Below are 15,207 nucleotides of genomic sequence, written 5' to 3'. Positions count from 1 at the left end.
CAACCATGATCTTGAAGAAACAACACAAGTCGATTTGTATGAGATTCTGCTAAATGTAAAGACTGAGCAAGTACCAAGATATCGTCCAAATAAGGAAATACCACAATACCCTGTTCTCTGATTACAGACAGCAGGGCACCGAGAACCTTTGTAAAAATTCTTGGAGCTGTAGCTAGGCCAAACGGCAGAGCCACAAATTGGTAATGCTTGTCCAGAAACGAGAATCTCAGGAACTGATAATGATCTGGATGAATCGGAATATGCAGATATGCATCCTGTAAATCTATTGTGGACATATAATTCCCTTGCTGAACAAAAGGTAAGATAGTCCTTACAGTTACCATCTTGAACGTTGGTATCCTTACATAACGATTCAATATTTTTAGATCCAGAACTGGTCTGAAAGAATTCTCCTTCTTTGGTACAATGAAGAGATTTGAATAAAACCCCATCCCCTGTTCCGGAACTGGAACTGGCATAATTACTCCAGTCAACTCTAGATCTGAAACACATTTCAGAAATGCTTGAGCTTTTACTGGATTTACTGGGACACGGGAAAGAAAAAATCTCTTTGCAGGAGGTCTCAACTTGAAACCAATTCTGTACCCTTCTGAAACAATGCTCTGAATCCAAAGATTGTGAACAGAATTGATCCAAATTTCCTTGAAAAAACGTAACCTGCCCCCTACCAGCTGAGCTGGAATGAGGGCCGCACCTTCATGTGGACTTAGAAGCAGGCTTTGCATTTCTAGCTGGCTTGGATTTATTCCAGACTGGAGATGGTCTCCAAACTGAAACTGCTCCTGAGGATGAAGGATCAGGCTTTTGTTCTTTGTTGAAACGAAAGGAACGAAAACGATTATTAGCCCTGTTTTTACCTTTAGATTTTTTATCCTGTGGTAAAAAAGTTCCTTTCCCACCAGTAACAGTTGAAATAATGGAATCCAACTGAGAACCAAATAATTTGTTACCCTGGAAAGAAATGGAAAGTAAAGTTGATTTAGAAGCCATATCAGCATTCCAAGTTTTAAGCCATAAAGCTCTTCTAGCTAAAATAGCTAGAGACATAAACCTGACATCAACTCTGATAATATCAAAAATGGCATCACAGATAAAATTATTAGCATGCTGAAGAAGAATAATAATATCATGAGAATCACGATGTGTTACTTGTTGCGCTAGAGTTTCCAACCAAAAAGTTGAAGCTGCAGCAACATCAGCCAAAGATATAGCAGGTCTAAGAAGATTACCTGAACACAGATAAGCTTTTCTTAGAAAGGATTCAATTTTCCTATCTAGAGGATCCTTAAACGAAGTACCATCTGACGTAGGAATAGTAGTACGTTTAGCAAGGGTAGAAATAGCCCCATCAACTTTAGGGATCTTGTCCCAAAATTCTAATCTGTCAGACGGCACAGGATATAATTGCTTAAAACGTTTAGAAGGAGTAAATGAATTACCCAAATTATCCCATTCTTTGGAAATTACTGCAGAAATAGCATTAGGAACAGGAAAAACTTCTGGAATAACCACAGGAGCTTTAAATACCTTATCTAAACGTTTAGAATTAGTATCAAGAGGACCAGAATCCTCTATTTCTAAAGCAATTAGTACTTCTTTAAGTAAAGAACGAATAAATTCCATTTTAAATAAAAATGAAGATTTATCAGCATCAACCTCTGAGACAGAATCCTCTGAACCAGAGGAATCATCAGAATCAGAATGATGATGTTCATTTAAAAATTCATCTGTAGGGAGAGAAGTTTTAAAATATTTTTTACGTTTACTAGAAGGAGAAATAACAGACATAGCCTTCTTTATGGATTCAGAAACAAAATCTCTTATATTATCAGGAACATTCTGCACCTTAGATGTTGAAGGAACTGCAACAGGCAATGGTACTTTACTAAAGGAAATATTATCTGCTTTAACAAGTTTGTCATGACAATCAATACAAACAACAGCTGGAGGAATAGCTACCAAAAGTTTACAGCAGATACACTTAGCTTTGGTAGATTCAGCACTTGACAGCGATTTTCCTGTAGTATCTTCTGACTCAGATGCAACGTGAGACATCTTGCAATATGTAAGAGAAAAAACAACATATATATAAAGCAAAATTGATCAAATTCCTTAAATGACAGTTTCAGGAATGGGAAAAAATGCCAAGAACAAGCTTCTAGCAACCAGAAGCAATAAAAAATGAGACTTAAATAATGTGGAGACAAAAGCGACGCCCATATTTTTTCGCGCCAAATAAGACGCCCACATTATTTGGCGCCTAAATGCTTTCTGGCGTCAAAAATGACGCCACGTCCGGAACGCCGACATTTTTGGCGCAAAATAACGTCAAAAAATGACGCAACTTCCGGCGACACGTATGACGCCGGAAACGGAAATAGAATTTTTTGCGCCAAAAAAGTCCGCGCCAAGAATGACGCAATAAAATGAAGCATTTTCAGCCCCCGCGAGCCTAACAGCCCACAGGGAAAAAAGTCAAATTTTAAGGTAAGAAAAATGTTAAATTAAAATGCATTATCCCAAATATGAAACTGACTGTCTGAAAATAAGGAAAGTTGAACATTCTGAGTCAAGGCAAATAAATGTTTGAATACATATATTTAGAACTTTATAAACAAAGTGCCCAACCATAGCTAGGAGTGTCACAGAAAATAAGACTTACTTACCCCAGGACACTCATCTACATATAGCAGATAGCCAAACCAGTACTGAAACGAGAATCAGCAGAGGTAATGGTATATATAAGAGTATATTGTCGATCTGAAAAGGGAGGTAAGAGATGAATCTCTACGACCGATAACAGAGAACCTATGAAATAGACCCCGTAGAAGGAGATCACTGCATTCAAATAGGCAATACTCTCCTCACATCCCTCTGACATTCACTGCACGCTGAGAGGAAAACCGGGCTCCAACTTGCTGCGGAGCGCATATCAACGTAGAATCTAGCACAAACTTACTTCACCACCTCCATCGGAGGCAAAGTTTGTAAAACTGAATTGTGGGTGTGGTGAGGGGTGTATTTATAGGCATTTTGAGGTTTGGGAAACTTTGCCCCTCCTGGTAGGAATGTATATCCCATACGTCACTAGCTCATGGACTCTTGCTAATTACATGAAAGAAAGAAATTTATCAGGTAAGCATACATTTTGTTTTCTTTCCTATGGCATGGGGAGGCCACGAAACAATCTAATTACTAGTGGGAAACAATACCAAAGCTAGAGGACACAGAATGAATAGGGAGGGAGAACAAGACAGACAGACCTAAACTGAAGGCACCACCGCTTGAAGAACCTTCCTCCCAAAAGAAACCCCAGCTGAGGCAAAAGTATCAAATTTGTAGAATTTGGTAAACGTATGACCAAGTGGCCACCTTACAGATTACAGATGCAGGAGCTTAATTTTTGAAAGCCCATGAAGATGATACAGCTCTAGTGGAATGAGCCGTAATTCTCTCAGGAGGCTGCTGTCCAGCTGTCTCATAAGCTAACGGATAACACGTCTCAACCAGAGACAAAGAGTGGTAGAAGTGGCCTTCTGACCCCTACACTTACTAGAGAAAACAATAATCAGAGCAGAAGTCTGCCGAGAATCTTTAGTTGCTTAAAGGTAAAATTTAAGAGCACGCACAACATCCAAGTTATGCAAACAAACGTTCCTTCTGGGAAGAAGGGTTAGGACAAAAAAAGGAAGGAATAACAATTTCCTGATTAATATTGCGATCTGACACTATCTTAGGGAGAAACCCCAGCTTAGTACGAAGGACCGCCTTATCAGCATGAAAAATAAAGGGGAATCACACTGCAGAGCCGAAAGATCAGAAACTCTGCGAGCAAAAGAAATACCAAGAAGAAACAAAACCTTAAAAGATAGTAATACTAACAGAATGCATAGGCTCAAACAGAGCCCGCTGCAAAACTCTAAGAACAAGGTTAAAGACTCCAAGGAGAAGCAACAGATTTAAACACAGGCCTGATTCTGACCAAAGCCTGAACAAAAAAGACTGAACATCTGGCTATTCTTCTGCATAAACTGCCAGACGTTTATGCAGAAGGACAGAGCAGAAATCTGACCCTTCAAAGTACTGACTGACAAACCCATCTCCAGGCCCTCCTGAAGAAAAGCCAAAATTAGAGGAACCCTTACTTTGTTCCAAGAAAAACCTTTTGAATCACACCAATTAAGGTATTTACACCATACCCTATGGTAAATTCTGCAAGTAACCGGTTTACGAGCCTGAAGCATAGTATATATGACTCTCAGAAAAGCCACGTCTCGCCAAACTTAGACGTTCAATCTCCAAGCAGTCAGCTTCAGAAAAACAGATTTAGATGAAGAAAGGGACCCTGAAGTAGAAAGGGACCTTCCTGAAAGGTAACCTCCACGACGGAAGAGATGACATTCTCAGCAGATCAGCGAACCAGACCCTGCAAGGCCATGCAGGAGCTATTAGAATCACTTAAGTTCTCTCCTGTTTGATGCAAGCAATTACTCATGGAAGCAACACAAATGGAGGAAGCAGGTATGCTAGATTGAAGCTCCAAGGAACCGCTAGAGCATCTACCAGAACAGCTTAAGGATCTCTTGACCTTGAACCATACTTTGGAAGATTGACGTTTTGAAGAGACACCATCAGATCCAACTCCGGAACCCCCCACCTGAGAGTTATCATTGTGAGTGGAGAGGCCACTCTCCGTGATAAAAAGTCTGCCTGCTTAGAAAATCCGCCACCCAGTTGTCCACCCCTGGTATGTGTATGGCAGAGAGATGGCAGAGAGATGGCAATCGTGAGACTCCGCCCACTGGAGAATGCGAGACACCTCCTTCATTGCCAAGGAACTCTGAGTTCCTCCCTGTTGATTGATGTAGGCCACTGAGGTGATGATGTCCAACTGAAATCTGATAAATCGGACCAAAGCTAGTTGAGACCAAGCAATTAAAGCATAGAAAATTGCTCTCATCTCCAAGATGTTTATTGGAAGAGACGACGACTCTGGAGTCCACAGGCCCTGTGTCGTTTAGAAACCCCAAACCGCTCCCCAGCCTAACAGGCTGGAGTCCGTGGTCACAATCACCCAGAAAGGCCTCAGGAAGCATGTGCCCCGAGACAGATGGTCCTGTGAAACCCACCATGAGAGAGTGAGACTCTTGTTGGGGAATTCAAATTTATCTTCTGCGAGAGATCTGTGTGGCCCCGTTCCATTGACTGAGCATGCATAGCTGCAGAGGTCTCAGATGAAACAGAGCAAAAGGAATGATGTCCATGGAGGCAACTATCAGTCCAATCACCTCCATGCATTGAGTCACAGATGGACGAATAGCAGACTGGAGACACCGACAAGAAACATGAAGCTTGGATTTTCTGCCATCCGTCAGAAAAATCTTCATGGACAGGGAATCTATGATTGTTCTCAAAAAACAAACCCTTGTATCTGGAACAAGAGAACTCTTTCCTGGATTCTCTTTCCACCCGTGGACAACATCTCGGCATGAGATCTTGCTAGATGAAAAGATGGCGATTGAACTAGAATGTCATCTAGATAAGGCGCCACAGCAATACCCTGAGACCTCACCACTGCCAGAAGAGCCCACAGAACCTTTGTAAAAATTCTGGGAGCTGTAGCAAGGCCAAAAGGAAGGACAACAAACTGGAAATGTTTGTCCTGGAAGGCAAAACTTAGATACTGGTAATGATCCCTGTGAATAGGAACATGAAGATACGCGTCCTAATCTATGGCCGTCATGAACTAACCTTTTTAGACCAAAGGAAGAATAGAATGGACGGAACCCTGAGGAATTTATTGAGACACTTTAGGTCCAGAATGGGACGAAAAGTGCCCTCCCTTCTTGGGAACTACAAATAGATTTGAATAGAATCCTAGACCCAGTTCCTCTAGAGGAACTGGATCACTCCCAGGGATGATAGGTCCTTTATGCAGTTTAAGAAGGCCTTTCTCTTTATCGGATTCACAGATAACCTTGAAAGGTGGAACCTGCCCCTGGGAGGACAAGATTTGAATCATATTCTGTAATGTGGGATACTATATCTATGGCCCAAGGATTTGGAACATTGCGTATCCAAGCCAAGAAAAAAAAAAAGCCTGCCCCCCACTTGATCCACTACAGGATAGGGGGCGGCCCCTTTATGTTGATTTAGAATCAACAGAAAGCTTCTTAGCTTGCTTCCACCTATTCCAAAGCTGACTGGACCTCCAAGAAGAGAAAGACTTCTGTCCCTTAAAGTTACGAAAGGAACGAAAATTAGAATTCTGGCGACCCTTAGGTCTATTCTTTTTATCCTGAGGTAGAAAAGAACCCTTTCCACCTGTAATGTCAGAAATAATTTCTGCCAGACCTGGTCCAAACAAGGTTTTACCCTTATAAGGCAGAGATAAAAGCTTGGACTTCAATGTAACATCTGCAGACCAAGATTTTAACCAGAGAGCTCTGCGAGCTAAAACAGTAAAACCAGAAATCTTAGCACCCAACCTAAGAACTTGCATGTTGGCATCACAAATAAAGGTATTGGCTAACTTGAGAGCCTTGATCCTGTCTTGGATCTCCTCTATAGTAGTCCCTTCTAGGATAAGATTAGATAATTCTTCGCACCAATAAGATGCTGCCCCTGCAACTGTAGCAATACTAGCAACATGTTGCCACTGTAATCCCTGATGAATGTACATCTTCTTCAAGAAAGCCTCAAGCTTCTTATCCATGGGTTCCTTGAAAGAACAACTATCTTCAATTGGAATAGTAGTTCTCTTAGCCAGAGTAGAGATAGCTCCCTCTATCTTGGACATCGTGCGCCATGAATAGAGTCAGCAACAGGAAACATCTTTTTAAAAACAGGGGACGGGGAAAAAGGAATCCCTGGTTTATCCCATTCCTGAGTTAGAATATCTGCCATACGGTCTGGAAATAGAAATACTTCCACAGATGAGGGTATATCATATACCCTATTAAGCTTACTGATCCTCTTTGGATTCTCCACAATAGATTTTAATTCTTCCAAAGTAGCAAGAACCTACTTCAAAAGAACTTGAAAGTGTTCTAACTTAAATTTGAAATTAATCTCCTCAATCTGCAGAATTTGTCACTGACAATTCCCTCTCAGAAGCCACTAAAGAAGCATCCTAATCAGATAATTGAGACAAACTGACTAACGCAGCTTTAGTGGAGTCAGCCTTACTAATATCAATATATTTAGATTTCCTCTTTCGTTTACCATAAACCTTTGGAAAAGCTGATAAAGTTGTAGAAACAGCATAAGTAATCTGCGCAGCAAAATCCCCAGGTAAAAAAACACCCCAAGGAGGTTGAGAGGAACCGCAGGGCACTGCATGTGAAGCTTGAGGGGAAAGCTGAGGCATAGCTAGGATAACACTATCCTGAGAGACAGGAGGCTCAGGGAGAGACATCTTATCTTTAAACTTTAAAGTTTTATTTAAACATAAAGAGCAAAACTGTACAGGAGGAATTATCTTAGCCTCCAAACACAATAAGCATTTTTCAAACGAATCAACTTCAGTATTAGTGTCCATAAGTGGGTATCAGTTCACAATTAACAAAAAAAAAAAGTTATTTATATGAAGCCATAAAACATAAATAAGCACTTAAAACCCTTAAAACCCTCAGCTGAGGTATTACCCCTCCAGAAGTTGCTATCCCACAGAAAACCGGACACACCCGGTAGCAAAAAACACCTCCTTGTTACCGGAACAGCGGAAATAAACTTGCCACTGTAGATAGAAGAAAATGCAGTCTCCACACTCGCTGCAGCAAAACTCTGTTCTGAAGTGCTCCGGAGCGGTCACGTGACCGCAATAAAAAAATTAAATAAAATTGCGCCAAACAAAAAAGGTGCGAAAACCAACATCAGCACAGCAAAAGTGATTGGGCCAATAAGCAATATTTGACCTTTCGCTTGCGCTTAGCAGGGCGAGGTAAAGCACTAAAGGCCGCAGACACTGCCGTTTATAACTGCTCAGTAAAGTCTGGCGGTAAAAGACCCCCTACAGATGGAGGATTAGGAGTGCTACGGGAAGCTACATGTGTATTAGGAGATGACTGTAGGGTGCGCACCTCATAGGACGGAGACTCCTCAGAGGTGGACGGCTCAGTGGTATTAAAACATATTAACTTTCTTGGATATGATTACTTTATCAAGGCATGTGGAACATAGTTGAGCGGGCAGGTATACCTCGGCCTCCTCACAATATAGATAGGTATTAGACTTGGGTAAAGAGGGAGTACCCTCTAACGCATCAGAATCCTCCATAGCTTGCGCTTACAAAGCAGACTATTGATACTAAGAAAAAACGGCACATTTATACCACCAATGGCTGGGGCACTCACCACCTCCTATGACCCAGGCCAAACAGAAAAACTGCTTCTTCTCCAGTAAACCGCACTGTCAGGAAAGAGGAAATAAGTGTGACCACACCCGGTCACTTGGTGCGCAATGCAGGACCGTCCCTGCTATAATAGCAAAAAAAAGCGCCAAGACTTTCAGGCTGCGCAGCTACCAAGACGAAAGTGAAAACCTTGTACGTTCCAACATTTGCCTGAGCCTCATCTCACACATGTTGCAGCATAATCAAATAAACTTTTGAGATTAATCCACACTGTTCAATAATCCCCCTACGGAGATATTAACCCTTGATTCCATACAGATAAATGGAGCCACACAGTGACCCTGTCTTCTTGAATTATCATATATGTAAAAAAAAAAAATCGAAACGATCTTACCGGAAATCTATGCTGTGGAACAGAAGCACAGTCTCTCAAGTTTGATAGTCTTGTAGCATCGCTCCTAACATGGGCTTGAGTAATGGAAGCAGGTAGTGAAACTCGTCAACACTGATTGCTTAGGAGCTGTTAATACGAGTCTGGATGCGTTCGCAGAAAGACTCCCTGCATCTCCAGACTAACTTTCGTCAATTGTCTCACAGAGGCTGACAAGACTACTTAAAACTCCAGTCCCATTTCGAAGGGTAGATACCCTTCATAAGGAACTACTCGAATCTTCTGACACTTCTCTGCCAACCTCCTGTGACGAAAGACAAAGAATGACTGGGATATGAGGGAAGTAGGGGGAGTATTTAATCCTTTGGCTGGGGTGTCTTTGCCTCCTCCTGGTGGCCAGGTTCAGTATTTCCCAACAGTAAGGAATGATGCCGTGGACTCTCCTCATATTAATAAGAAAAACATAATTTATGTAAGAACTTACCTGATAAATTCATTTCTTTCATATTAGCAAGAGTCCATGAGCTAGTGACGTATGGGATATACATTCCTACCAGGAGGGGCAAAGTTTCCCAAACCTCAAAATGCCTATAAATACACCCCACACCACACCCACAAATCAGTTTAACGCATAGCCAAGAAGTGGGGTGATAAGAAAAAAGTGCGAAAGCATAAAAAATAAGGAATTGGAATAATTGTGCTTTATACAAAAAAATCATAACCACCACAAAAAAGGGTGGGCCTCATGGACTCTTGCTAATATGAAAGAAATGAATTTATCAGGTAAGTTCTTACATAAATTATGTTTTCTTTCATGTAATTAGCAAGAGTCCATGAGCTAGTGACGTATGGGATAATGACTACCCAAGATGTGGATCTTCCACGCAAGAGTCACTAGAGAGGGAGGGATAAAATAAAGACAGCCAATTCCGCTGAAAATAATCCACACCCAAAACAAAGTTTAAATCTTATAATGAAAAAAAACTGAAATTATAAGCAGAAGATTCAAACTGAAACCGCTGCCTGAAGTACTTTTCTACCAAAAACTGCTTCAGAAGAAGAAAACACATCAAAATGGTAGAATTTAGTAAAAGTATGCAAAGAAGACCAAGTTGCTGCTTTGCAAATCTGATCAACCGAAGCTTCATTCCTAAACGCCCAGGAAGTAGAAACTGACCTAGTTAGAATGAGCTGTAATCCTTTGAGGCGGAGCTTTACCCGACTCGACATAAGCATGATGAATCAAAGATTTTAACCAAGATGCCAAAGAAATGGCAGAAGCCTTCTGACCTTTCCTAGAACCGGAAAAGATAACAAATAGACTAGAAGTCTTTCGGAAATTTTTAGTAGCTTCAACATAACATTTCAAAGCTCTAACTACATCCAAAGAATGCAACGATTTTTCCTTAGAATTCTTAGGATTAGGACATAATAAAGGAACCACAATTTCTCTACTAATGTTGTTAGAATTCACAACCTTAGGTAAAAATTTAAAAGAAGTCCGCAACACCGCCTTATCCTGATGAAAAATCAGAAAAGGAGACTCACAAGAAAGAGCAGATAATTCAGAAACTCTTCTAGCAGAAGAGATGGCCAAAAGAAACAAAACTTTCCAAGAAAGTAATTTAATGTCCAGCGAATGCATAGGTTCAAACGGAGGAGCTTGAAGAGCCCCCAGAACCAAATTCAAACTCCAAGGAGGAGAAATTGACTTAACAGGTTTTATACGAACCAAAGCCTGTACAAAACAATGAATATCAGGAAGACTAGCAATCTTTCTGTGAAAAAGAACAGAAAGAGCAGAGATTTGTCCTTTCAAGGAACTTGCAGACAAACCTTTATCCAAACCATCCTGAAGAAACTGTAAAATTCTAGGAATTCTAAAAGAATGCCAAGAAAAATGATGAGAAGAACACCAAGAAATGTAAATCTTCCAGACTCGATAATATATCTTCCTAGATACAGATTTAAGAGCCTGTAACATAGTATTAATTACAGAGTCAGAGAAACCTCTATGACTGAGAATCAAGCGTTCAATCTCCATACCTTCAAATTTAAGGATTTGAGATCCTGATGGAAAAAAGGACCTTGCGATAGAAGGTCTGGTCTTAATGGAAGAGTCCATGGTTGGCAAGTGCCCATCCGGACAAGATCCGCATACCAAAACCTGTGAGGCCATGCTGGAGCCACCAGCAGAACAAAACGAGCACTCCTTTAGAATCTTGGAAATCACTCTTGGAAGGAGAACTAGAGGTGGAAAGATATAGGCAGGATGATACTTCCAAGGAAGTGACAATGCATCCACTGCCTCCGCCTGAGGATCCCTGGATCTGGACAGATACCTGGGAAGTTTCTTGTTTAGATGGGAAGCCATCAGATCTATTTCTGGAAGTCCCCACATTTGAAAAATCTGAAGAAATACCTCTGGGTGAAGAGACCATTCGCCCGGATGTAACGTTTGGCGACTGAGATAATCCGCTTCCCAATTGTCTATACCTGGGATATGAACCACAGAAATTAGACAGGAGTTGGATTCCGCCCATACCAGTATTCGAGATACTTCTTTCATAGCCAGAGGACTGTGAGTCCCTCCTTGATGATTGACATATGCCACGGTTGTGACATTGTCCGTCTGAAAACAAACGACTCTCTCTTTAGAAGAGGCCATTACTGAAGAGCTCTGAAAATTGCACGGAGTTCCAAAATGTTGATTGGTAATCTCACCTCCTGAGATTCCCAAACCCCTTGTGCTGTCAGAGACCCCCAAACAGCTCCCCAACCTGTCAGACTTGCATCTGTTGAAATCACAGTCCAGGTCGGAAGAACAAAAGAAGCCCCCTGAACTAAACGATGGTGGTCTATCCACCACGTGAGAGAGTGTCGTACGATTGGTTTTAAAGATATTAATTGAGATATCTTTGTATAATCCCTGCACCACTGGTTCAGCATACAAAGCTGAAGAGGTCGCATGTGAAAACGAGCAAAGGGGATCGCGTCCGATGCAGCAGTCATAAGACCTACAATTTCCATGCATAAGGCTACCGAAGGGAATGATTGAGACTGAAGGATTCGACAAGCTGAAACCAATTTTAGACGTCTCTTGTCCGTCAGAGACAGAGTCATGGACACTGAATCTATCTGGAAACCTAAAAAGGTTACCCTTGTCTGAGAAATCAATGAACTTTTTGGTAAATTGATCCTCCAACCATGTTTTTGAAGAAACAATACAAGTCGATTCGTATGAGATTCTGCTAAATGTGAAGACTGAGCAAGTACCAAGATATCGTCCAAATAAGGAAATACCACAATACCCTGTTCTCTGATTACAGACAGAAGGGCACCGAGAACCTTTGTAAAAATCCTTGGAGCTGTTGCTAGGCCAAACGGCAGAGCCACAAACTGGTAACCATATTTTTTGGCGCCAAAAAAGACGCCCACATTATTTGGCGCCTAAATGCTTTTAGCGCCAAAAATGACGCCACATCCGGAAACGCCAACATTTTTGGCGCAAAAAACGTCAAAAATGACGCAACTTCCGGCGTATGACGCCGGAAAAAATAAAGAAAAATTTTTTGCGCCAAAAAAGTCCACGCCAAAAATGATGCAATAAAATGAAGCATTTTCAGCCCCCGCGAGCCTAACAGCCCACAGGAAAAAAAGTCAAATTTTAAGGTAAGAAAAATTGATTATTCAAATGCATTATCCCAAATAATGAAACTGACTGTCTGAAATAAGGAATATTGAACATCCTGAATCAAGGCAAATAAATGTTTAAACACATATATTTAGAACTTTATATAAAAGTGCCCAACCATAGCTTAGAGTGTCACAAAAATAAGACTTACTTACCCCAGGACACTCATCTACATGTAGTAGAAAGCCAAACCAGTACTGAAACGAGAATCAGTAGAGGTAATGGTATATAAGAGTATATCGTCGATCTGAAAAGGGAGGTAAGAGATGAATCTCTACGACCGATAACAGAGAACCTATGAAATAGACCCCGTAGAAGGAGATCATTGAATTCAAATAGGCAATACTCTCTTCACATCCCTCTGACATTCACTGCACGCTGAGAGGAAAACCGGGCTCCAACCTGCTGCGGAGCGCATATCAACGTAGAATCTAGCACAAACTTACTTCACCACCTCCACGGGAGGCAAAGTTTGTAAAAACTGATTTGTGGGTGTGGTGAGGGGTGTATTTGTAGGCATTTTGAGGTTTGGGAAACTTTGCCCCTCCTGGTAGGAATGTATATCCCATACGTCACTAGCTCATGGACTCTTGCTAATTACATGAAAGAAACATTGGATTTTCCAGCAATTAGTTGCAGGTCACAAGGGGCTAATTGCCAAAAACTAATGCAAAGCCATGTATGTCTGCTATTTCTGAACAAAAGGGATCCCAGAAAAACTTTTATAACTATTTGTCTTACGACTTAAGAGTAGTTGAGTGTGAAACCCAAAGTTTGTGAAAACGTTAACTTTCTTTTATATGATTGTATTTGGAGGCCAAATAGTGGCATCAAATACACCAAAATCAACCTAGCTAAATACCTTGGATTGTCTTCTTTAAAAATATATATAGTTTTCATGGGTAAATAAAAAAACGGAGTGAAAGCAAAAATGCTAAAAATTCTCTGGTACTTTGGGCAAGTTTTTCTACGAAATTCCAGGTAGCGAAGAGGTTAAAAATAGGGTAAGCAGATAACCAAATCTAAACAATTAGACTTTCATGATTCAGATAGGGAATGCAATTTTAAACAACTTTCCAATTCACTTTTATCATCAAATTTGCTTTGTTCTCTTGGCATTCTTTGTTGAAAGCTAAACTTAGGTAGGCTCATATGCTAATTGCTAAGCCCTTGAAGGCCGCCCCTTTTTTCAATGCATTTGGCAGTTTTTCACAGCTAGAGGGCGTTAGTACACGTGTGCCATACAGATAACATTGCGACTACGCCCATGGAGTTACAAATGAGAGGGCATTGATTGGCTAAATGCAAGTCTGTCAAAAAAACTGAAATAAGGGGGCAGTCTGCAAAGGCTTAGATACAAGGTAATCAGAGCTAAAAAGTATATTAATATAACTGTTGGGTATGCAATAAAAGGGAAATGGGTAAAAAAGGTATTATCTATTTTTTTAAACGATAACAATTCTGAAGTAGACTGTCCCTTTAACGGAAGTTGAGGAGGAAGGGATGTTATGATACAGAAGGAGACACTTTGATGATCTTTTTAGGCTAGCTGGAGCTTGTCGGCTCATTAGTGAAGATTACACATATGAGCCATCACAAAAGATGATAAAACAAATCTCCCACACACATCTGACTAATGCTTACAATATGGCAAATGTTTAAAAAAACAAAATTAAAAAAAATTACCTGGTCTGAACGGTTATTTCTTTTCCCAGCATCTGCAACAGAAAAAACAAAATTTATGCTTACCTGATAAATTTATTTCTCTTGTGGTGTATCCAGTCCACGGATCATCCATTACTTGTGGGATATTCTCCTTCCCAACAGGAAGCTGCAAGAGGATCACCCACAGCAGAGCTGTCTATATAGCTCCTCCCCTAACTGCCAACCCCCAGTCATTCGACCGAAGACAAGCAAGAGAAAGGAGAAACTATAGGGTGCAGTGGTGACTGTGGTTTAAAAATAAAAAACACCTGCCTTAAAATGACAGGGCGGGCCGTGGACTCGATACACCACAAGAGAAATAAATTTATCAGGTAAGCATAAATTTTGTTTTCTCTTGTAAGGTGTATCCAGTCCACGGATCATCCATTACTTGTGGGATACCAATACCAAAGCTATAGGACACGGATGAAGGGAGGGACAAGGCAGGCGCTTAAACGGAAGGCACCACTGCCTGTAAGACCTTTCTCCCAAAAATAGCCTCCGAAGAAGCAAAAGTATCAAATTTATAGAATTTAGAAAAAGTATGAAGCGAAGACCAAGTCGCCGCCTTACAAATCTGTTCAACAGAAGCCTCATTCTTAAAAGCCCATGTGGAAGCTACCGCTCTAGTAGAATGAGCTGTAATTCTTTCAGGAGGCTGCTGGCCAGCAGTCTCATAAGCTAAGCGTATTATACTCCTTAGCCAAAAAGAAAGAGAAGTTGCCAAAGCCTTTTGGCCTCTCCTCTGTCCAGAGTAGACAACAAACAATGCAGATGTTTGACGAAAATCTTTAGTAGCTTGTAAATAAAACTTTAAAGCACGAACCACGTCAAGATTGTGTAATAGACGTTCCTTCTTTGAAGAAGGATTAGGACACAGTGACGGAACAACAATCTCCTGATTGATATTTTTATTAGATACCACCTTAGGTAGAAAACCAGGTTTGGTACGTAACACTACCTTATCTGCATGGAAAATTAGATAAGGGGAATCACATTGTAAAGCAGATAACTCCGAAACTCTTTGAGCCGAGGAGATAGCTA

At 40.9% G+C, this 15,207-nt stretch overlaps 1 protein-coding gene across 1 annotated transcript in view; it reads right to left on the bottom strand.

Moving 5' to 3' along the window:
- The window catches only part of TRIP11 (thyroid hormone receptor interactor 11), a gene marked incomplete in the record, with an annotated part of 367,784 nt that overhangs the window by 200,976 nt on the left and 151,601 nt on the right, over nucleotides 1-15,207 (bottom strand). Inside the window, 1 exon segment of the mRNA XM_053697549.1 lies at nucleotides 14,146-14,177. Within this exon segment, the coding sequence (XP_053553524.1) occupies nucleotides 14,146-14,177 (32 nt within the window).

Source organism: Bombina bombina, chromosome 1, assembly GCF_027579735.1.
Source record: "Bombina bombina isolate aBomBom1 chromosome 1, aBomBom1.pri, whole genome shotgun sequence".
NCBI lineage: Eukaryota > Metazoa > Chordata > Amphibia > Anura > Bombinatoridae > Bombina > Bombina bombina.
This window is presented reverse-complemented; position numbering and strand designations above follow the sequence as displayed.